The sequence below is a fragment of the Amblyomma maculatum genome, chromosome 6 (genome assembly GCF_055883805.1).
Source record: "Amblyomma maculatum isolate TAMU_Amacu chromosome 6, ASM5588380v1, whole genome shotgun sequence".
Taxonomy (NCBI): domain Eukaryota; kingdom Metazoa; phylum Arthropoda; class Arachnida; order Ixodida; family Ixodidae; genus Amblyomma; species Amblyomma maculatum.
Window position 1 is genome coordinate 52,129,310 of NC_139349.1, and position 23,487 is coordinate 52,152,796.

General features: G+C 49.6%; 2 protein-coding genes across 5 annotated transcripts in view; one reads left to right on the forward strand and one right to left on the reverse strand.

Moving 5' to 3' along the window:
• LOC146185731 (uncharacterized) overlaps positions 1-23,487 on the reverse strand; it is a 624,411-nt gene that overhangs the window by 280,676 nt on the left and 320,248 nt on the right. Inside the window, exon 1 of one of the 4 annotated variants that reach the window (XM_084606654.1) lies at positions 6,802-6,985. The exons of 2 other annotated variants lie outside the window; for them this stretch is intronic. In XM_084606654.1, coding sequence (XP_084462780.1) covers positions 6,802-6,904 — 103 coding nt within the window. In that variant the 5' untranslated portion in view covers positions 6,905-6,985. Of the gene's footprint in view, positions 1-6,801; positions 6,986-23,487 lie in introns of those variants that run through there. One more of the 4 variants, XM_084606655.1, reaches the window with a different exon arrangement.
• LOC146185732 (hemicentin-2-like) overlaps positions 7,478-23,487 on the forward strand; it is a 182,347-nt gene continuing 166,337 nt past the window's right edge. The window contains exon 1 of the mRNA XM_084606658.1: positions 7,478-7,914. Within this exon, the coding sequence (XP_084462784.1) occupies positions 7,743-7,914 (172 nt within the window). The 5' untranslated portion in view covers positions 7,478-7,742. The remainder of the gene's footprint in view (positions 7,915-23,487) is intronic.

The window sequence follows — 23,487 nt, forward strand, 5'->3', positions numbered from 1 at the left end:
CAGGAGGTCGGCGAAGTGTGTTCTCGGGACGCGTCACTGAGCGCGTTCGCAAGCGGGCCGGCCGGCGCGATGCAGCTACCAGACGCGAAACTTGACTCCTCCGGAAGGAAGTCCCACATCCGGTTTCCGGCTGTCCAGCGCACACCGACGACACCCGTTGTGTGTGCGGCCGTCCGGCCGCTACTGAACCGTCCTTTGCGCCAAGAGCGACCGTACCCGCCGGCACTGTGGCGACGAGTTTGCCATGATGGCGTTTTCGAGCCTACGAACAGCGTAGGACAGAGGCAGCTCCTCTCGTCACAAGGCTCGGCGCGCTTATTTGCCAGCGGCGCGTGGGTGCCAAACGGACGCGCAGCTCTCGGAAAAAGGAAGCTCCCCTCCGCTCTTCACGGACACAACGCACGCGTGGTAGCAGCCCGTATAATTGGCTCACAAAAAGGCTGGCTACTGGCGGACATGTGGACGGCCGGGAACGCATACTACGCAGATTTGGGAGTGCGTTTTTCGACATCGGCGTGGCGCGGCAGCTTTTAATTAAAAAAAAAAAAAACGCAGCCAGCATTTCACATCCAACCTCCATTGTTTTGCTCTTTGTTCTTAACTAGGAGTTTATAAACACGAAAGGAAATGGAAGAAGCAATGAACACTTATACTCTCTGCCCTCGCAGAGGATGACAAAGAAACTAAGCTCCATTTCCTGTCTTCGTCGCATCTATCTCAGCTTTGTACCAACAGCGTCTGCTGACCAAACACAAAGGCAGGTCAGAAGTGTCTCTGGGATACAGCCTTAGTTATAGTTCTTTGATGCTATACGCATTCGTACAAGCGTGCAAAGCAAAAGCGGAATTTTTCGCATCTCCGAAAACAAGCATAACAAAAGCTTGTAGGGCGATGTCATGCACGACAGCTCATAACGAAATTCTTGTGCTTTCGTCTAAGAACGTTTGTCTATCACCTAAGAATCGTTGCGAGCTGCCATGCATGAGCGTATGTACCACATGCACCCCCCCCCCCCCCCCCCCTCATACTATTACAATTTCTCATCATTTTTGAAAAGTCAATGTTTCTCTCCTCTTTCTGTGAGAAAGGGGGGGGGGGGGGGGCATTTGCGCAGTGGTCACCTTCGGGTTTATTCCTCCTTTTTATTTGCAGACGACAGGGGGATTTCTCGCAAACTTACTTGCCATCTCCTACCTGCCATCGTGCACTCGCCTAACTTTCAGATGGCGGATGGTTCCTTCTGCCTGCTATCTGGTAAGATGGTGGTAAATGTGTGACACCAGCGACGCTGGGATTTCGCTCTAGTGGGGCTTTACGCTCTCGTACGTGAGAAGACGAACCTGCTGACTCTCGCAGCGTAGATGTGGGCGAGCAGAGCATTGCGCTTTTTTGTTCAGTGGTCCACACTGACGCCAATCATACATGCACCAAGCTTCAGAACCCTTACAGAAGGGTAATGCTACTAATCCAAAATCCCATGATTGCATCACTATAGTTTCCAAAGCAGATTCCTCTTCCCCGCATGGCAACAGTGGCTTCCCGGCATGGCAGCATTGTCGCGTTGAATACTATAATTCCAGACCGAAGGTCACTTTCAGTTGGATTCGATGTTCACCTTGTTCAACGGTTTTAAAGCGTAAACGCTGCCAGCCGGTGGCTAAAGGTGCGCAGCCAACCCAACTCGGCGCGCGAAACGTATAACGTGCGGCACCATTAGGAGAAGCGCCCCTTGCAGAGGTAGAGCGCGCCGTTCAATATAGCGCGTGTTCCCTTAAATGGAGTTCAATTTAGGCGAACACCAGTACTACACATTTGCATGGGATTCTTAAGGGGATATTTTTTAGAGTTCGATATAAGAATAATTCGGTATTACGTGATCGACTTTATAAGGAATTTCTATCATCACGAGATTAAATTCGATAGCTGGCAGGTAAAACCTCCAGTGAATATTTTCTAATAACTAGGTGTATATGTTATTGTTTAGCTGTCACTCTGAATTGAGCGAGAGGGCAAGGAATCACGCGAACATAATGCTGATGGCAATAATGGAAATAACGTTTAAACCAGACAGCCGGCGGAACGTTATACGTCGTCCTAACGCTTGAGCTCGATTCCGCATGTGTTTACACGCAGTTGGTAAACCCATACATAACCGGCTAACTGCTTTAAACTGGTGATGACAGTGAGTAGAGAGTTCCTAGCTTTAAACCGACGAGCAGGCTTGAGGGGGACATGCTTCCAGGCCTGCAGAGGCGTGTTACCTACCATAGGGCGGTAATTTAAATAGAACAACTGCGCTGCGTATCTAACACTACTACCACCACATCATGATCCTGGATTCCTTAATCGGGTCACTTTCAACTTTCAATGAACGTAACTCATGCCGAACAGGCGGCTAGCTACGCCTCGAGTGCCAAGATTATACTGACCTTTCCAGGTAACGATCAAACAAAATTAAACCAAGTTAAAGAATGATACACGGCCAAGTAGTCATCCATAAACGTTTAAAATGAAAAAGCATAGAAAATAGAAAAAAAAATCTAATTAATCTATACAAAGTTACGTTTTATGCACTACCGAAAAAGTTATGCAAGTCTTCCTTTCTTGAATAAAATGAGAATATACACAGTAACCAACGTCGACACTGACTGCGTAGTTATTTTGCAAGCTTGGGCGGCATGTACGACAAAGAACCTCTAGACCTAAATTCTCTCAGCGAATTTCGCTTCTCTCGTCATCCAGAAAAAAAAATAGTAAAAAAAAAGAGCATTGCTCCTTCTAGCTTTTGAGAAGCGAGGTAAAAAAAATATATATAGAAAGAAAGTTGGGCGCCTGCCAGTGTGGGTTAAAACCTGCAACAGTCGGAATGAAGGGAGAGAAAAGAACGTGGAAGAGTGCTTTGTCGACAACAGCACCGTCTTTCATTAAAACTGGATTTAAAACAATTCTCTACGGAACGTCGAGCACACTCACGAGATCCCTGGCGCCCAAGAGTGCTTACACTGCGCGCTCAAACCTGGCCGATGTGTTCCTGCTGATTTTGGAGCACGGAGAGGCAAGCTAGTAATTAATCACTAACAGAATTCACAATAGAAAAGTGCGCGCGAGAGAGACAGAGAGAGGAATTTCTCACAGGAGTATTCATCTCAGAGATATTCTTGAAGCGGTTCAGAGCGAGCTAGGCTAATTGCAGAACGAAAGACAGGAGGAAAAGAAAAACAAAGTTAGAAGAAAGAAATAAAAGTCGGCATTCTCTAAAATTTCCAAGCATCCATAAGAAAAAAAAAAAAAAGAACGCCAGCTTTTTACATGGCAGGAAAAAATTTCCTCCAGGAGCAAGTTCGCATGACGCAAGCGATCCGGCAGCAGTTGTTATTGCACAAGCTAGCATGGGGGCTGCTGTCCAATGTAAACGTACGCAGTGACCCCGTAATTAGGGGTAATTTAGTTTACCTTGCGGTAAAGTTGCAGAGAACGTTGCTTTCTCATGCCGCTCGTTCTGCTGATCTTATTTTTGGCGATTCAAAGCGCAAATGCAGAGAAGAAAGGAAGGAGAACTCGCGAGAGGCAGCCATGTTCCATGCGACGTTTCCCACGTCAAATTGTTCCTCCACGAATTGCCACACAGCCTCGCTTAGAAAAAGTAGTGCGTTTTCAAGGTTTCCTGCAGAGGTGATGTTAACACAATTACTCATTCGCTATGATGCCTTATATTGACATGAACCTGAGGACGAAACTAAAACCACGAAGGAACAGTGAAAACGAGGAATAACTTGATTGAAAAAATAATTGCTGAATTCTATATATGAAGAAATAAAGAGACGACAGATACGACCGCAATGATAAAGTATTCGGTATCAGTTATCGCTGTCCATCTATCTGATACCTAGAAAATAATTTCACGTTCTCTGCCCGAGAGATAACATTATTCATATGATGCTAATTTAATCGGCACTTTATTATACAACTATCATTACGGCATAACGCTGCCACATCACAAAAGGGCAAGTAAAATAAAAGCATGCTGGACTGCGAAAGGAACGGTAACTTGGAGCAAATGTATTTCATTCCTCGAAATTCTAGACAAGCGCTAACGTTTAACAGGAAATTGTTTACGAACGCAATTTTTCGCGCTTACCGTAAGACTGCCGTACAACAATCAATACATTCACAGTTAACCGATCGGAACCATTCCAGTTTTCTGCCACTCATTGTTTAAAACGCACCCCTGTGGTTTCAGATGAAAAACGCAACTACTATTACACCTGCCATCTATAGGAGCGAACAGGGGACAAACTTTAAAACAAGATTTTGCCACGCATTGGAGAATCGTACCGTTCCCGCTAACATGTTCATAGCAGTAGGCTTGCAAGTTCGCAGCTGGTACACAAACAACAGTGACGTACGTACCCGAGAACGGGACATGTGCTTAATGCATAATACGCCGTTTGGCAGATGGCAAGGTACTGCGATCTTGTATACATCGTGTTAGGAGCGTCAAAGACGAAAAAGCTCGCCTCCTAACCAGAGCTAATCTTTCCGCCAGGTGCTGCCAAACCTGAATATCGTGTCTGTTACAGGTGCACGAAGTGTAGTGCGTCTGTCTTTTCATAGCCTAATTACCAGTTTCCTCGAAATTCCCATCTAGGCGGGCTGATTTCTTCTCAATGAGGCCTATATATTTCACAAGTGGCACTGCGAACTAAGATCCGAACATTTTGCCTAATCCAAACTCGAAGTGTACTGACAATCTTTTTGAACCGTGGGGAATTTGTATTAATGATTCTCATCGGGTTCAAAAACTGAACTATCAGTTCGGGTAAACGCAGAAAGCTTGAAATAACTAGACTCCACTCCTAAGCGCACTATAGTCTGCTCAGCACTGCATGAAACGTTGTCATCAATTTAAACCCCCCGGCGTGGTGGTGCAGTGGCTAGGGCGCTCGACTTCTTTGCCCAGGGATGCGAGATCAAGTTCTGGCCGCGACGGTCGCTTTTCGATGAAGACGAAAAGCCAGGTGCCCGTGTGCTGTGTGATATATCATTGCACGTCAAAGAACCCCTGGGGGTCGAAATTTCCGGAGTTCTCCATTACGACGTCTCTCATAGCCTGAGTCGCTTTGGGAAGTTAAACCCGTAAGCCAAACCAATCAATTTAAGGATTGTGTTATTGAGCGAAGCAGTCTAATTTCGGGCGAGTTCGTGCATACGTACGCTACTTAAGTAGTTGCGCTAACCCACTAGTCCATTAGGAGAACACAGAAAATGTCAGGTGTGATAGCACGCTCGCTGTGCATGCAGCCATTGTAGGTAAGATCGGTCTTATCTTTCCTACACTGGGTCTTTGTTCGCAGTATGGCGCAAGCACCGTGTCTTATGCAGGGTTGTACACGTGTTTAATATTCATTTAGTGGACGTTAAGGTAAATAGCTGGACGAAAATCTAGAAGCCCTATCCCGGTGCTTGCTACACGTGCTTCCCAATACGACGCTAATGAATGCGTTAAAGCGATAAGGGCGTGTGTCAAGCATACGTTTTGTTCAGCGTCGAAACCTAACGTATCCTTATCCAATCAATGTAAACATCAACGCGGGTACTATAGTTAGAATGCAGGCACAAATGCAACAATACCGGATGGTCATATAAAGTTGTTTTCGAAGGAAATTTCAAACCTTGGGGGCTAATTTACTGGCAAGTGGTTTATTTTAAGGAAGGAAAGAAGATATATTCTATGAGGATCTCAAGTAAGACAAAATATCGCGGCAGGAAATATACTACTTGATGATATCGGCTGAAATTAGGGTTATCTTCGTAGCAACCGTTAGTTGTGGAAACTGCTAATGGCAGTATAAAATATGCTTCTCTGCGCCAGAACTAAGACGTTTTTATGTCACAGCTAGCGAGTACAGTGGAGCGCAATAACTTAAATAACTTAACCGGTAAGTATGAATGGGCTGTGGAACAGGCTGTCAGGCAGCCCAGTTACTTAGCCCTGCACCTCGCATTCCATAGAGCAAACACAACCGCAGATGTGACAACCATCACGTTTCTTGCATAGCAAACATACGCTTACCATCACTTAAAACAGAGACGTCAGCACCTATGAAGGCAGCAGAAAAAAATCTATAAAGGTGCTTGTAGGATTAGGCGAATACGATTCTATCTCTCTTGCCTTGTACTTCATTAGTGCGCGGCACGGCGTAAGAACTGTGGTGCGAGGTGACAGCTCGCCTTTGTCGAAACCATCACTGACCATAGGAATTCAGTGAGTCTGATCATTCTGAGCTGGAGGAATGTATCAAGCGAGGGTCGTTGCAAGCCCACATGCACGTCAAGTAAGGTTCCAGACTCCGCTCGACCATTCGTTGTTCTCTTCGTAAAATGGTCAGTCATTAACCGTGTCACACGTTGATGACAATAAAGGACACGCTGCTAAGTCCCACGGGTCTTAGCCTGCGCTTATTGTCACGCCAGGTGCAAATGCGCAGTAGCTAAGGGGCCTGAGCCATTAATTGTAGCCAAGTTCCACACTTGTACAAGCGACAAGTTCCGTGAGTTTCGGTTGGTCTGTCCTGAGAGCTGTTTTCGAATTACCGGCGTCGAGTTCGCGTTAGCGCGCGCATTTGCGCCAGCCCGTCGATACCCGGGTCCACGTGCTCCGCGCGGCTGCGGTGGCGCTGACGCAGTCAAAAAGCCGCTCCGCGTGGCGCCGTAGTCCGAGCGTCGCGCGCGCTGCGCGATCGAAGAAAAAAATTTACGCCATGCCGCGAGAGCAATGCCACAGCAGCAGTTGTCGCTCACCGTGGCTGCCTCCGAGGGCGAGCAGAAGAAGTAGCGGGAGCAGCAGCACGCGGTCTCCGGCGGCGCCAGCTCGCAAACCCATGGCGCGGCTGTGGTGGTGCATCCCTGACGCGCTGGCGGGCGCTCTCCTCCACCTGTGAAACAGAAACAGCGAGCGGCGCGGGCGTCCCGAGAGCGGCCGACCGGCATGCATCGCGCCCTCACCCACCGACCTCCTCGCCTCACTTTGTCCCCAGCATCCGCCCCCTGAAAAGTTGAGCCTCCGCCGCCCGGCGGCAGCGCGCTCCGCGCTCGGACGCGCCAGCAGGACCGCACGAGTCGGTTAGCCTTCTCCAGAACAATGGTCCGCGCCGCAGTCGTTATTAGCTCGCGTCCACAGTAAACCAAAAGCTGGGCACGGTCGTCGCCAGCTCGGAACGGCAGGGGTCTCGCTCGTGTGCTGGCTAAGGGAAGGAGAGGGGGGAGGGAATGCAGAGGGGGCCAGTTGAAAGAAGCCAAGCGAAACCGAATCTGGCGCCACAACAGACAGCGCCATCTCGGGGAAGCGTGGTCAACCAGTAGACGGCTTCCTCGCGACCATCTCATTGGTCGGTCTCTGTTCCGGGCGGTACTGGCGCCCTTTAGCGGACACGTGGTGCGGTGGCTCGGCGAGAGCCCCTCCGAGCCGTCTTCCCCTCATTGATCCCAACGCGGTGCGTCCGCAGGCGAGTGCAGCGCGTTCCTTCCGTGAGCGGTGCGCGCGCGCGGCGTTCCGTGCGTTCATCTCTGCTCCGTCGTGCTGTTTGTTGCTCGTCCGGACCACGCTGCCGTGCGCGGTGAGAGGCATGTCTCGGATGCCGTGGCGCGTCCCCGGATGAGACGCGGACGTTCGTCGTGGCCCAGGAAGTAGCCGCGTGCTGACGTCTCAGTGCTTCTCTTCCTCGTGGCAGGACGGCTTGTCAATGACGGTGCCTCGCGGTCGGCTCCGAGACGAGAGGACCCAGTGTCCGGTCCGCCGTGTGAGGCCCCGGTCGAAAAGGATGATTTGTGTTCAAACGCTGCACCTTCGACGGCTGCTGCTGCTCCTACTCGTCCTACCGGCGTTCGTCGGAATAGGGCCCGGCTTCGCTTCAGGTGAGCCCCTTTAATTCAAGCCGTACTTGGGCAGGTTTTCATCAACTCAACTGCGCATCAACTCAACGTTTCATCAGCTCAACTGGTCTAGTGGGCAGGCTGGCAGAAAAAAAAAAAAAAAGTTTTTCGTTGTCGAACTTTTCTTGTTCTAGTCTTACTGATTGGAGAACAATCGCGTATCCAACCCATCGGATTAAAATTTAGCTGAACATGCGGCATGTGGAAAATAAACTTAAAGTGGAAATAACGTCTCGCAGTTTTACGTACAGTTTCAATAGCCTTCTCTCGATTCGGCAGTTAGGCGCTCAAAGAGAGGGTTAAAAAAATATCAATGATTTTGCTTCAGGTCTAGCGACGCCACAGGTCCTTTTGTGCGGAAATTACCTCTTGTATATTTATATTTTTCCTTCCGCACTGACCTGGTCACTTAGCATGGATATGCATGGAGCGATCATGGCGTCGCCACTCTTAGAGGGCATTTCCAGGTAAGCTTTTCTGATGCCTCCTGCCCACACACAATGCCATGCAGCACGGTGGGCAAAAATAAATTGCGGTCACAAAAGGGCAGGCCTCGGAGATCTAGTTCCAGAACGCAGTTAGAAATCACGCACAACACGCGTCACCTCGTTTGAAATTTCGCCTTTGAGCGTTCAAACGAACTAAGTAGACTATGCACGCCTGCTCCAAGAATAAACGGGCTGGCGGCTCCGCCCCGCGGGTCGGCCGTTTTCCAGCGCATCATTCTTCCGGTCGTTCATAGCCTTCCCTTGCCACGAAAACCACTACCGTTATACGTGCTCGTTCTTCGATATTCGTCGCTTTCTCTCACCCCCCCCCCCCCCCCCCCCCCCCCCCCCCTGATGACCCGAGTCACTCGGAATTTCGGGAGGGATCTTTAAGCCTCTGCGTGCTGGATTGTACAGCGGCGAATTCGGCGTTCGCTGTTGCAGACATCGGGGGCGGCCGTATTGCGTCCATGAATCTCCCGAGGGGGGCCCGAGAACGGCACCGATGACTGCGATCGTTGCCGTGGGGGCACTGGGCTTTAGGGCAGGAAGCACTCGCCCACGAGTGTTGCGCGACGGGGTGCGTGAGGAGGCGTCGGCGGCGCTTTTAGAAGCCCCGCCGCGAGCGATCGTCAGCTTGGGAATTGCCCGTGTTCTTCCCCCGCTTACTGCGTACGGCGCTCGGGAGCGCGAAATAAGACAAATGTTGTCGAAGGTGAAGCAATCCTAGCCTCCCGGTTTTCGGGCGACAGCGAAAAGGGAAGCCAGGCGCGGAAGTTTAGCAACTAGGGAAGACAAAGATAAAAAAAAATTGAAGGGAAGTGGAGTTGTAGACGCGAAACTTAGACGGATGTTGTTTCCTCTTCGACCTAGTGTGAGGATCGAGACTGTCGATGAATTGGCCGGCCGAGGAGGGTTGCGAGAAACGGCGAAAGCAGGAGCAGAGCTGCTTCGGGGTGATGTAGAAACGATGCGATCGCTGGGAAGGATGTGTTCTTTTCGCGTCCTACAACTTCTTCTGTGTGTTTTCGTTTACTACAACGACGAAAAAATGGCGAACGCGGCGGGATCTCCGAGGCGCTGGTTTCGACACCCTTTCTCGCAGCTCAGTGACAATTAAGAGAAAAAAAAAAGAGGGTAAGAATTCGCTCGGTTTTGGTTCGAACACTGATGAAGGCGTTGCGTCAACACTGTCTCGAGTTGTGCTAGGGCCGGAGCGCGAAATTCTGACTCAACAACTGCGACTCAACGAGAACACCTAAAAGGCTGTACGGGGCTTGAATTTTTCGTCACTGCATCGCGCCTTACCGTTGGTAACAAATTCTCCCGCCATACAGCGTATACCCAGCCTTTTAGCGCTTGCGCCACAGGACAGCGGCGCCGTGTCGAAAACTTGGTAATCAGTGATGCGCTATTAGAAGGCTTTGTTGCACCTCGATGTCGCAAGAAGCGGACGCACACTGCTGCGCGAGCTCGGCTATTGAAAAACATGCCGTACAGTTTCTCGGCAGTGTCGCAGAAAAGATTTACTCCCCCCGCGCCCTTCTCCTTCGCTTTCCTGATCACTTTTTTTTTTTTTTTTTGTAGATCGTCTAGAGAAAGAATACGGACTCGGCTCGAGAGCATTAATCTGCTTTGAAGAACGTGAGACGAATTCGAATTCGGCAGCGGATTGGAGAGGAGCGCTTGAATATTTAACTCGATTGAATACCGTTCTGTTTTGCGCTTTCTGCCGAGTATTTCGGCGGTTGAGGCGGTAAGCCGGCCTTGTACCCGCACCACGCGATTCGTCGCTTGTTCGCACGCTCGGCGGATATATATATATATATATATATATATATATATTACGCAAGTTTACGACCGCGAAGAAAATTGAATCTAGGAAAGGCATGCTTTCTTCTTGTATGAATGTGTAATTCCTGGTTCAATGCCGTTCAAGCAAACAACCTGGATTAGCATTGTAGGACATACTTTATTTGCAAAATGGTAAGGCGCATAGGGGTATACCATCTCATAGTGGCGAATCAACAGTTTTGATGCCGACGCGCTTCTTGTTTTTATCTCCAGTCTGGTGTTAATGTAACAACGTTCCTTTTTTTTTTTTTAATTTATAATCGCTTCCCTCGGCCCAGTATACATCAGTGGCGCAGACAGCTCATCTGCTTAGGCATTAATATATATTTTGTGATTGTTCTTATTTCTAGAATCGGTATTTTTTGTTGTCGTTGTAATTCTGTTCCGGTCTGCGGCCGTCTGACGTACCTGTTCAGATGTGTATATGACAATCGAAAAGGTTCGCACCATTGCTCTGTGACAACGAGCCTCTCGGTTTCATAACCATAGGTGTGATCGACGCTCACCAGACATTTTCCCCATAATCAACGAGAGAGGCACGTGTTGTATGCCGTCGGCTGCGAACTAGTTAAGGCAGCACCGTTCCGGGCATGGTTGCTGATCGCGTTTCAGTAGCTTGCAGAGGCGGGTGACACCCACAGAGGACTCTTTTGACAAGTCAAAACTCGCTCGTCGGTAAGAGAGAGAGACAGCATAAATATAGGTGTAACACGGTTGTACGCATGTGGTGCGAAAGCCTACTTTTACCCCATGACCGAAGCCTCGAGCAAAGAAATAAGTCAATTGTTCGTAGCGTTTTTTTTTTTTTTTCCTTGCCGTCCTTTCACCCCATGACTTGTTTAAGCGGCATGCCCGTACTGCCAAAGAACAAAACTCGGTGGTTGGACAGCCCATGTCATTGAATTTGGACCGAGAGAGAACTCTGCTGTCGTAACTTGGATTCGCTCTAAATCCCGCTAGTGCTCGGAGACCTCGTTTGTTCTCGCTCCGTGGCATTGCAGACTGAAACTGCTTTTCACACAATAAGGCGTTGTGAAACGCCCAAAGCAGGCACCGACCGCTGAGGAGAAAGCGCTGCAAGAAGGCGCTGTAGCGATAGTAATCAACTCCACCTTGTCTTAATTCAGGAAACCTTATCGACAAACTACAGAAGACCCAGTAATTATGCCCTTATAACTCGCAGGAGACCGCATAGTAATCAACTCCACCTTGTCATAAATCAGGAAACGTTAACGACAAACTACAGAAGACCCCGTAATTATGCCCGCATAACTCGCAGAAGACCGCACCGTGGAATGTACTGAATGTAAATAAACCGCTCCGATCCCGTAAACCACAAGGTGGCTTTCCCGCATCGTCTCGCGGCTTGGCGGCGGGGAGGAACGACGCACGTGAAATGTGGCAAGGCGCGGGCGCGATTTCGCATCTCCGTCCCAGGTCGGTCGCCGTTGACTGCCGACCGCATGGGAAATGTGCGCCCTTCCCCTCAGTAATGTGTGTGTCTGTCTCGATGGCCCATTGTTTTTGACCGAGCCTACAGGAACCGCGCTCGGAGGAGGTATAGCGGACAACAATTGCGCTGTCCCCTTCACTGTCTCTCTCTCTCTGCCTTTTCCCTCCCAACGTCTGGTTTCGCAGCAGCGGCTGGCCGTTGCTCCGCGATAGTTCTAAAGCTCTCCGCGTCTCTGTGGTACGCACTGACTTTTGAGGACACCTAGGCCTCGAGTGTAGCCGAGCGTTGGTGTGTTTGCCCACACAGCATGTGCTTAATGCGAAGTCGCGCGCGTGTACTCTTCTTGCGTGTGGCTATCTTGCGAGGACCCTTGCGTGTCTTCCCGTCACACCTGATTCTGAGGTTGCGAGACGCCGCGTTTGGAAGTTTTCTACTTGTCCGCCCCGCTTGCGCCCGTTGTTCACGCGAGTCGCACGGTTGTGGTGTGCCGGGCGGTGCTAATTGCGGCCGGGCCGCTGTGAGCGCCTTGAGAGCGCGAAGACGCTGCGGTGGCTTACGCGCGTCTACTTTTTTCTTTCTTTTTTTTCTTAAGTTTTTGGTCGCGCCCTCGTTCCCTCCAATTGAGTGCGCGCGCGTCTCTCTGCCGCTGCTGTTCTGTTCATGTTACCTTTGTTATTATTTTTTTTTTGTAGTTGTTGCTGTTTCCACTCTTGCGTCGCGCTTCGGTGTCCTGGCATGTAATTCCTGCGAACATCGCGGAAGACGCTCAAACCGCCCCGTCGCTTGGGCGACACAAACGAAGAAATGTCCGAAATGCGGACGCAGGTGCGCAATCGGGGTTATGAAATAAAATGAAAATTGGGATGTGGAGCGCGAAACAATAAAAATAAACCGCGCAATAGAAGCAGAAAACGCGAAAGATACTGAGCAGAATTTCAGTGCAGACGTTTTCGGACTGGGAGCGATGATGGTGGCAAGGAGTGAGGAGGCATATTCACCTCTCTGAGCTGCAAATAGCAAGAGTACAACACGCAAAGCACGACTCAAATCAGGGGAGCGAATGTAATATCCAGCGTTGCGCAACCCTGCTTGGACTCAGCAACGCAGCCAGTTCAGACGTCATCACCGCATGTCGCGCCGTTGCCAATCTTCCTGCTCGTCTCTTGCGCACGAAAAAAAAGCTTCTCGGAATCTTTCGCGCTGCAGAGCTTTAACAATAAATAGTTCTTCGTTTGAAAAGCTGATATGGGATCATCTTGCCGACTGCTTCGAACTCCCCTTTAGTACGTACTAACCACCTAACTGGGATAATTGAAAAGTTTATTATTGAGCTTTAGTTTATTAGTCTTACGATTAGGAGAAAATTTTGCAGCAAGCTGTGTCCGCCTCTCTTCAGATTTTCTTCCTACAATTGTTTTTTTTTCCTATTTTAATATCAATATTTTGAGGAATTTCTGAAAGTCCTCGGATATAATCTATCTGGTGTTTGCATCGTCAGTGCAGTGAAGTCCTTAAATGTATGTAATATGCTTTTTTCGAGCGGAACTTTATTATGGACCGTCAAGCTGAAGCAAAGTTGGTGCAATGGGCAACCTTTCTAGAGCATAATCCCCGGAAATGATATGAACTGAGTAGTTTTTGTTGCTCCTATAGGTTTAGCAGCTTCTGTTGACATTAAGAGAAACGGAGATAAAGAAGTCAAGCCATATAACACAATGTCCGGTCAGTCGTACATTTAGTCAATGCTTTCATTTTATCTTATGACGACAAGTTTTCTTTGTAGTCAAAATTATGGTACTGATTATCTCAGCGCAACCCCAAGTGCGGGACCTTTTGGACTAGGCTTCGTCAGCAGCAGCCTGTATGCGCAATATCAGCGAGGAATCTGGTCTGCCCATCAAAACAACACTACTAGTAAGGCTTTGTAGTCAAAATTATGGTACTGATTATCTCAGCGCAACGCCAAGTGCGGGACATTCTGGACTAGGCTTCGTCAGCAGCAGCCTGTAAGCGCAATATTAGGCAGGAATCTGGTCTGCCCATCAAAACAACACTACTAGTAAGGCTTTTCACACACACACACACACACACACACACACACACACACACACACACACACACACACACACACACACACACACACACACGCACACACACACACACACACACACACACACACACACACACACACACGCACACACACACACACACACAAGGCGAAGCCAACTACGCATTGCTCGCTGTCTTCATATTGCTCGCAAAAATAGCACAAGGAGGATGCAGAACGCTCTTTGTTTAATCCTGTATGTACTATCGGGCAGAATAATCTCTGGACCGTACGTCTGGCGATTTTAGACTAGAATCACGACACAAACGAATTATCCCCTCATTTCTTTAGCTCAAAGAACTATAAAGTCCAACTTTCACAACGACAAGTAAGGCCTGATACTAATAATTGATACGAAAGCTATGCATTTTAATTGTAGTTTGCGCGGTCCACGGCCTTTTGTCCCCAGTAGTACATTCTCGTTCTGGGTAGCCCTGGTGCTTCAATATTTCATTTTCAACACGCGCAGTCTTTTTTGACGAGAAAGGTTTAGTGAACAGGATTTGTGGACAGCGGTGTTTCCGCACGAACTGTCAAGAGAAGAAATAAGTGGCGCCCCTGGGTTTCAAACCGCCTCAGAATGAACCGATCAGCACTGTGTTATCACTGTTTTTTCTCGTTATTGAGCACTATACTAACGGCACAGTCGATCATGACTCGCGTAAAGCTGCAACACGCTATCCCACTGTGCAGTAGGCATCGTTGTCTTCATGAATTTCCATCTGCGCCGCTCCTTCATAACCTATAGATAAACACGTCATACGCATAAGCCAAACCGGCCGAGTAAGGCCCAAGTTCACTATCGTGTGTCGGGAAAATCCACGAGTGGTGTGACAGTGCTCGCAATGCTTTCGCATCACTGCACCTAAGCAGACTAAATGTACCTCTGTATTTTATTTTTATTTTTTTTTTGTGCGTGTGAAAATCATTTCACCCCCATTATCGTTGACGCGTTCCACACCGCTGGACTCTCCCAGCACACCATGTTGTTGCATGCACGCTGAGTGCCCTTATAGACACAGTGGCCGCCAACGGGAATTAAAATTTTGACCTCTCCTATGAAGGGAAAAATGTGCTTTGAGAAAACCAACGTGAATTGAGTGACACACACCAGCGCAACGTCACGCAAGAAGTCGCTTTATCGTCACATATCCCCGCTCTTCCGGCAGGAATTCTCCCCAAATCTTTGTTAATTACCATCGGCGCAGATAGCGTTCGAAACCAACCGGGCCTGCTTTACCTCACGTTCAACAACGCGCACAAGGCAGTGGAGACAAGGCCGGGAGAACAACACTTCGAAGAGCCGCCTTTTTATCTCCGTCGAGATGGCCTGCGTGTTTTTAAGCGCTCCCTTCTACAACGCCAGCACAAAGGCCCGACCACCACAGCGAACTATAGCAAGAACAAGAGCCTCCTTATCTGAGGCCCGATTCGGGCGGGTCCGCGCAGTTCTCCGCGAATTCTGTTGCCGCCGAGAGACGCGAAATGGGGAAAATGGGAGGAGGGTGTCGTCGTACGGTTCGACATTAATACAGGCGTCGGAGCGCCTCTGCCGGCGCGCATATACAGTAGCTTCTGCCGGAACCGCCGCGATGCCTTGCGCCCAGCAGGCGTGGTCGCTTTATTGATATTCGATAATGGAGGGTCCCCTCTAAACACGCCACCGACGCCACGCATACAGGGGGAGAAAAAAAAGAAATCTCTTCGCCGTGGTTTCCGACGTGATTTATTTTTCCTTTTCTCCCTCTCTCTTTACTGTCGTCGCTGCAGGCACTCAAGTTTCGACTGGTGGCTGTCGACCTGTGACGGGCTCCGCGGGTTTCACTGAGGGCCCCGAACTGCAGTCCAGCATGGTCTAGCGGCCAGGAGTCACGCGAAAATCTCGCTTTAGCCCTCTCCCTGATGTTTCATTTTTCATCAGCGTATACTTCTTCCTTTCTTTCTTTTTTTGTCTACCCTGCCACTTGCCGTGCTGCTGCTCGGCTTCAGAGAGTGTGCTGAGTTCGGCAGCAGCATATTGCGACTGTGTCTGAGAGAGGCCTCCGCGGGACAGGCCGTGGCGGCAGCGCACGTGACGCAACTTGCGTCGATAAGTTTTGGCTGGCGACATCACTGTCCGTCGTCTGTTCGTGAAATGCGCGAAAAGCGTGTTGTGACTAAGTAGCGCTACGGAGGAGCGAGAGAGGAGCTGCTGCCGCGTGAAAAAGTCGCCGCGAAAGCGCTCTGTTGACTCGCCGATGGCCCACGCCTTTAACGCACGCGACAACGCGTTTTAGCATCGGCAGGCGTTACGAAACTCGTGTATAGAGCTGCCGCAGGTACGTGTGAAAATGCAATCAGAAGAACAAAATAAATCCCTCTGTTTCTTTTCGCTGGTACGTGATTTTCTCTGTATGGTGTTCTTCTTTAAATATTATTTTCTTTGTTCGGTACCGTCAGTTTCAGCACCAGACCGCTCTTGTTGCACAACAGTGGGGGTGGTGCAAAAAGCCTTCCTCTTTGGCCTGTAACTTTTCTATTAGGTGATGAAACTAAGCGATCTTAGATTAAAATGAAAGTTTCCAGTGGCTTCTTTCCGAGAAGAGCATCCCTTCTTACTATTACCCCTTCGCCTCCTCTTGGTTTCTGGAGGAAGAGTTAGCTTTGTCCATCGGTGCAGTGTAACGCGCTGCATGTTCTTGAACGATATCGATATTCGTTCTCCACGCTACAACCCGGAACTATAAGGAATATACTTTTGTAAGTTTCTGATCAAAGGCATGCATGCGCTCCGTGTATACGACGGAGCTGGTGTCAGCGACAACCACTAAGATACCGCTCACGTTCTCCGCGAGTAAATTTTCGTTTTTTTTTTTTTCTTTTTACGTCCTTATGTTCTTTCATTCGTTACGCTGCTCGTCTCATCTTGGAAAAGCTATGCGTCAAGGCTACATGAAAAACTTTAAGTATAAGTATTTTATCAACGTAGTGCTTATTTCCGTCTTTCTTTTGGGTGATGCGGAGAGGACCTGCACGACTTTTCGCTCCACTATCCTTAGGCTCTCGACTGAAAGCGTTGCGGACGCACTGTGGAGCTCGTTTTTATTGCACTACTAATGTATAGCTCTTCCAATGGTGTTTCATGTTTTTTGGTTGTTTTTTTCTCGCAGTGATCAGAGGAGCATTTGCGGGTGGTTAAAATATTCTCGACCTTACCCACTTCTCCCTTGTTATGCAGCCTTAATCACGACAGTATCATTCTTTACTGAGTCTTACTGTCTGTAGCTTTGTGCTACCGCACATTTCGTAGATGCGTCTTACCATCATCCTTTATTGCACAACTTCCGCCTCGGAGTAGTCAGATGATTAATGCACTATTGGAGTCGAGATCTTATAAGCTCTGGCAAGACAAAAGTGGACCTGATTACGCATAATATGTGGTGTGTGGTGTAATTCAGGCTCTGTAATAAAGTGTATTATTAATATTATTATTATTATTATTATTATTATTATTATTATTATTATTATTATTATTATTATTATTATTATTATTATTATTATTATTACTATTATTATTATTATTATTATTATTATTATTATTATTATTATTATTATTATTATTATTATTATTATTATTATTATTATTATTATTATTATTATTATTATTTCTATTTCATTTAGGGTAGCAGCGAGCGGCGAGTCACCGAAATGACAAGAACCGCCGGTCCTGCGATCGGCTATAGCCAACGCTACTGACCGCACGCACCACCTAACCACTGCAGTCAGTGGATAGGTGCCAATCGCTGACGAGCCAATAATACTGTCGCTTGAAAGTCGCGGATTCGCCACCAAACTAATGCCAGATGACTAAATGACAACTAAATGGTGGGTGAAAATGGAAGCTTATGGAATACAGCGCCTGTTAGCCCAAAAGGACCATCTGCTGTGTGCGCTTGGAAGGGATCAACAGTTTTGGTGGTATTGTGCCTTCTTCCTCGTCGTAAGAAAACGACGAAGGTGAAAAGAGAAAAACAGAGAATCGCTTGGCCTTTCGTCGTTTTGTATTGCGAACCAAACATAAAGAGTTCGCTTGCCTTTCATGCTCCAAAACAATTTGTACTTAGCGCGTGGTACCTTAATATAAAGCACACACATGTAATTTTGGGGGCCTCAGGGGCGCAGGAAGGATCGCACCACTTCTTCAGCGAAAGGTGTAACTGTATAGGCATCAACACTTAATGTGTATATGCATGACCACTCGTTAGGTGCCAGAGTGGAGAGTGCCCTGTGAAAGTGCCTTTCAATGCTCACAACATACATTGGGCAGGCTAAAAAACCTCACTTCAAATAAACATTCAATATCACCTCCTAATTTACTTCTTAACAACTTCTGGAATATGCTTGTCGTAAGCGCATCTTTGTATGACTGCTACTCGCGAAAAACTGCGACGCCTTAACTGGAGTCGAAGCTATAGTTCTCTCGCGCACTGCATCTCCCGTTTCTCATACGGCTCAAAAATAAAGCGCTGAACAATCCTCACCTGGTGCACCCTTAACTGCGAAACGGCAGGATGACTACTCTTCGCTTGTGGTCTGTCAACTGCTCGCGAGGCTAGGCACAAACGAGCCGACGTAGATACGGCGAGTGCTTTGTTGACTCCGCCCGGCTAAATCCTCTCGAGGTTTGCGCGCCAAGCGCTCAAGGTGATGACGCGCCCTCCATCTCCTCCTCCCAATCTTTTGGCAACTTAATTAAAAGTTGTCCGGCTCGCTGGTTCCCGCGCAAGCGCGCTCGTGTGTGTGTGAGCGGGGGAGAGAGCCCCATTGATGACGATCCCGGTGTAAGTCTCTTAGCAGAAGTAACGGCATTAGCTGAGAGGCCCTCCTACTATCTCCCTACCGCCTCCCCTCCCCCTCTCGAGCGTTTGATAAAGCGTGACGTGCTGGAGTGGTCCGTCCGACCGACCGGCGCCCGAGCGTGCCCACGATCGGCCGACACGTGGTAATTAATTTAGCGGGAGCTCTTCTCCAGTAGAGGAAAGGCGCAGGCCTCCGACGTAGCCGCCTCGGCGCTTTGCGGGCTAGAACACGCAGCCTTCACTGTGCCCCCCCTCCCCGCACCGTGTCACACAGCTGAGCTGACGCCGCGCGAGCCCTTATATACCAACCTCGGCTTTCCTTGGCATCGGCCCGGTCCTCTCGCGGGTAGCGCTGATTATCGCGTTGCCAAAGACGCCTCGCCAATGGACGCAGCTGCTTGTCTGTGTATCCCGCGGCTTTCTTCTACGCACTGTCTTTGTTTGCCATCATCGTTGCCCGCCTCTGAACAGGTAAGACGGGCACAGAACTCCCGGCTCCCTCCGTCCGGACGCGCTGTCCTCGGGGGTTCCGCCAATTAACGGCGGGCGCGTCACCGAGGCCTACCGCGTCCCCACGCTGTGCCGTTGTCTCGGCGTGTCCGAGAATCGCGGATGAGTGGCGAGCGGCTCCCAGGCTCGGCGACAAAGAAGCGTTGCGATAGGACTTGGCCTCGACGAGATGAGTCTGGGCATGAGTTTGTACCTTATTGGATTGCCCAAGGTTAAAACAAATACTCAGTGGATGTTCCTTGGATCAGAATGATGCGAGTAAGTGAATGTGTCGCTTAGTGCGAGATCTTTGGCCGATATGCCAAGTTCCGAGTACCACGATGAAGGCGAAAGAAGGCTTATACTGTTCTGGAAGGAAATCACATTGGCGAGATAGTGGTAGCGACTCACCGGCAGTAAAGTAGGTGCGCTGCACGGATGAAAAGGGATTAGTTCTGAGAAAGAGGACTTCGTCACTGCCTAACAATTTAGAAGCGCCGCAAACTTCTGACAATCTTGTTACTCGGCACTGCATTGACATCTCGCTGCTCACACCCTTGGTGGAGTTAGGCCCCTCACTGCATTATCCCGAGGCAGCCTATATATAAAGCTAAGGAGTTGCGACTATACATTCAACCGTCCACTTGTACGCTAAGCTTCAGTCTTAATTCAGGCTCCCTGAAAAGGAAAAATGGCAGCACTCCGTGCCGTAAAAAGTACTCTCGTCAGGAAGGCACTTGTGCCGTCGTGATGCAGTCTCCCTGCATCGCACGGTCATGTATCGTTCTTAACGAATTACATTCCCATTGTAGCAGAAGCATACAGAAGACCGTTTCGTCACAAGCTTACAACTCGTCAATCCATCGTTCATAACATCCACTATAGAGCTCCAAGCAGCCACAGCAAGACCTCGGCAGCCAGTTCCCACGCATAACGGCACGCAACGTTGGTGCGCGATCTCACACGCCTGGTGCTGACGCTCGCTGTAGAATTCTCACGCGAGCGCGAGCGATTGTCCCCCTACAGCCTCTGCTGATCGTCAGCGCTGTCTTTACCGCCGCCAGGAAGGGAATGAGATTTGTGCATTCGTCGCTCCGCCTCCTTAACCATCCCGTGGCACTTAGCCCCCCCCCCCCCCCCCCCCCTACACACATACACCAAGAGCGTCGCATAGGGAGGTAGAGCACTATAGAGATGGGAGAAGCGAGGGCGCAGCCGTGCCGAAACCGACACGGAAAAGTCATTCCGAAGGGGTGTGGTGCGTCACGAAGGAAAAGTGCGACTGACTCCGGTTGTAAACAGAGGGACCGGGGGCACCCAGTGAAGGGCGCGCAACCGTGACATCGTAGAGTTGAGATAGAGATGGAGCTCGGGCGCATTTATCACGTTTCTACCCTCCTTCCCTCAAAGCACGCTTACTTGTGCGCGGTTACGTTCTGCTGAGCAAATGCCAGTCGCTGACAGCTTAACTGTCGCCGCAAAGCGCAAATATCGAAATAGCGTAATTTTCTGACCATCGCCGATGGTCATCAATGGGTTCCTGGGTGCAAGATAAGACTTCGGAGATATACAGATAAAGAAAGACACTAGCACTACAGTGTCAAAGAAGACATCGCTATCTGACAAAGCAGAGATGATGATTTCTACGTCGCCATATTTTCTGGGTCAGGAAACAAACAGAGACGCTCTCCCCTGGCCGCTTTAAAGATGCGTACCCCCCCGTTCAGATTTTTGTGGCCCCCGTAGTCAGGTCACGACAGCGCATGAACCCTGCAGTATACAAATCAGGCGCAAATCAGGGGACTAAACCAGTACTTGGTGAATAGTTTACACGCCACTTCCACTTCAGTCGATGCGCGACTTTTTCAGATAGTCAAGAACCAAGTAACAACTAAGTGCTGTTTAGTGTCTCCTTATCAACGCGAACCTCGATCCAGTTAACATGAAGTGTTAATCATTATTGATATAAACAGCGCGAACACGAAAACAAGGGACAAGAAACAAGAAAGCCACAGTACATGCGCTGACTCACAACTAAGCCTAAGCCGTTTACTCCAAGGCCCAGAAAAACAAACATGAAGAAAACGAAACAGTCACGTGAAAAAACCCCTGGGTTCACCTGCTGCTTAAGTGTTAACTGGATCGTTAAGGCGACCAGCGCGTGTAACAATACAACGCGGCTCGTAGCCGCACATTTGTAGGAGGAAACAAACAAGTGCTCTTCGACTGTCAATGAGGTTTCAAAACCTAAGCCACGCTGTGCTCGAAACAGAACGTGGTCTTAGACATTCCCTTCATACAGCGCGGCGAATCAACTTTCTGTCCAGTCGCCCTTAGTGTTTACGAGGACAGACGCAGTTCTGAGAACTAGGAGTGAAGGAAAGAAAGTGACACGTTACACAACGCGCGAAGATGTCGTCGCTTCCATTCGGGAGCCAGAAACATTCTTCAGCTGACGCCCCGCAGAGTTTGGCCGAACCGCAATCCAGAGCGCGGCGCACCGCGGCGTGTTTACACGGGCGGCTTATTTGACTTCCCTCTTAGAGCCCTGCGTGCCTCTTCACAGTTCGTCGAGCCCTGCGCGACCGGCCCTCCAACGCTGTACCCCGCGCTGATCGGCGGGGGGCAACCGCTCGTGCGGCGAGAAAACGCGGCCAAGGGCTTCTTCGCTTTCCGCGGGGTCTCGCTACGCCGGCCGGCCGACACAGGCGGAAAGTCAGCGATCGATGATTTGCCAGCACCGCCACCTCCTCAGCACCACCGTCCAGCATCGGGCCATCCACACTAAAGATAAACTGCGTCCCATCGGATCCCATGCTGAGCGAGCTCCTTCTATTCTTCTGCCAAGAGTCCTTTTCCTTTCTTCCCGGGACGAGAAATACACGCGCTTGGGGCGAGCGTCCCAGGGCGTCGGGTACAAAAATGCACTCTGCGCGCTGAGAGGGCTGCGCTACAAATCGTCCTTTGATGTCCGGCGCCGGAAGCCGGGGAGAGCGCAAGACGACCGGCTGCTGCTGCTGCGGAGGACACCTCACTGAAGCGGCAGAGAAAACGGCCAAAGCGGACACTCCTCTTTCCCACTCAGTCGTTCCCCTTTCTTCCCTCTCTCGCTCACTCACCACCATTCTTCAGAAGTACTGCGTCGCTCCGAGATGGAGATTTCGCAACCTTCTCACTTTCTCCTCGGGGTAATCAAGCCGCGGTTATTAGGTGGGCCGCCTCGTGGCGTCGTTGCTGCCGGTCCCCACGGCTGGCTTCTCGCTGCTTCCGAAACCCCCTCGAGCGCCAACCCTCCCGTGGCCCTCCGCACGGGCCCGTCTCGGCTGCTTCCGTCCTGCGCCTCTCGAGGGCTCCCGCGTAGACGCCGAGACGATTTCTGCAGTAGTGGCGTTCGCCGCACTTCACGGAAGCCATGAATGACCTTTTGCGAGGCGACTAGTTCCCCTTACTCGTTCCGCTTGCAGATATGCATTCGCGTATCTGCAACAACTGGCGCTTTTTCTTATGCCCTTAGATAAGCAGATCGAGCTCTTTGTGCGGGGAACGGTCAACCTGCAAAGGTAGTGTGAGTAGGCGGAGGTGTGTCCGACCTCTGCCCTGGTACCTTTCCCCGTACTACTTGCGTACCGCTACTGCCCATGCTTGTGTGGAAATGAGTAGGTGAATCAATCACGAGTGCAACGTGCATGATCCCCTCCTGTGATGGCTCCCTCTTTCAGTGTCTTCTCTTTCTTCACCGCAAGGGTATTTAGAAATGGCCCATTAAGCTGCCCATATATGCGATGCCATCTTCAGATCCCAAACTGTCTTGATGTATTGTAAATTACAATTACCGTATCTAAATTCGTCGCGAGGAAACACGTACGAGCAGCCCTAATCTGCAAGAATGTCCCTGTTATAAATGAGAAACCAACCAACAACAGCTCAGCTAATGCAACGAATATATGTTTTTAACTTCCAGGCTGCAGACCGAGAACTCAGCTCATTTACCTAACCAAAGAAAGGAAATAATAACTGTAGATATACCTCGCTGCAAATACAAAATTTTTTGCTAATGTCACATATACATAACCGTTTTAAAGAAACCTACTCCCCCCCCCCCCCCCCCCCCCCCCCCTGCTCGCTTCTCTTAGCACTCCCTTCTATTCTACCTTTACTGTATCTATACCTTCAACCTGTTCTTACCCGAAGCAAAGCAGAGTTTGTTCCCACTATATTTGGGGACCTTTCTGCAAAATCTTCGCCACGTGGCACCCAGAGTTTCTTCCTTATACGAAGGTCTCTTTTTCATTGTTACTTAGCACGCCAGGTTAGCCAGGTTAACGA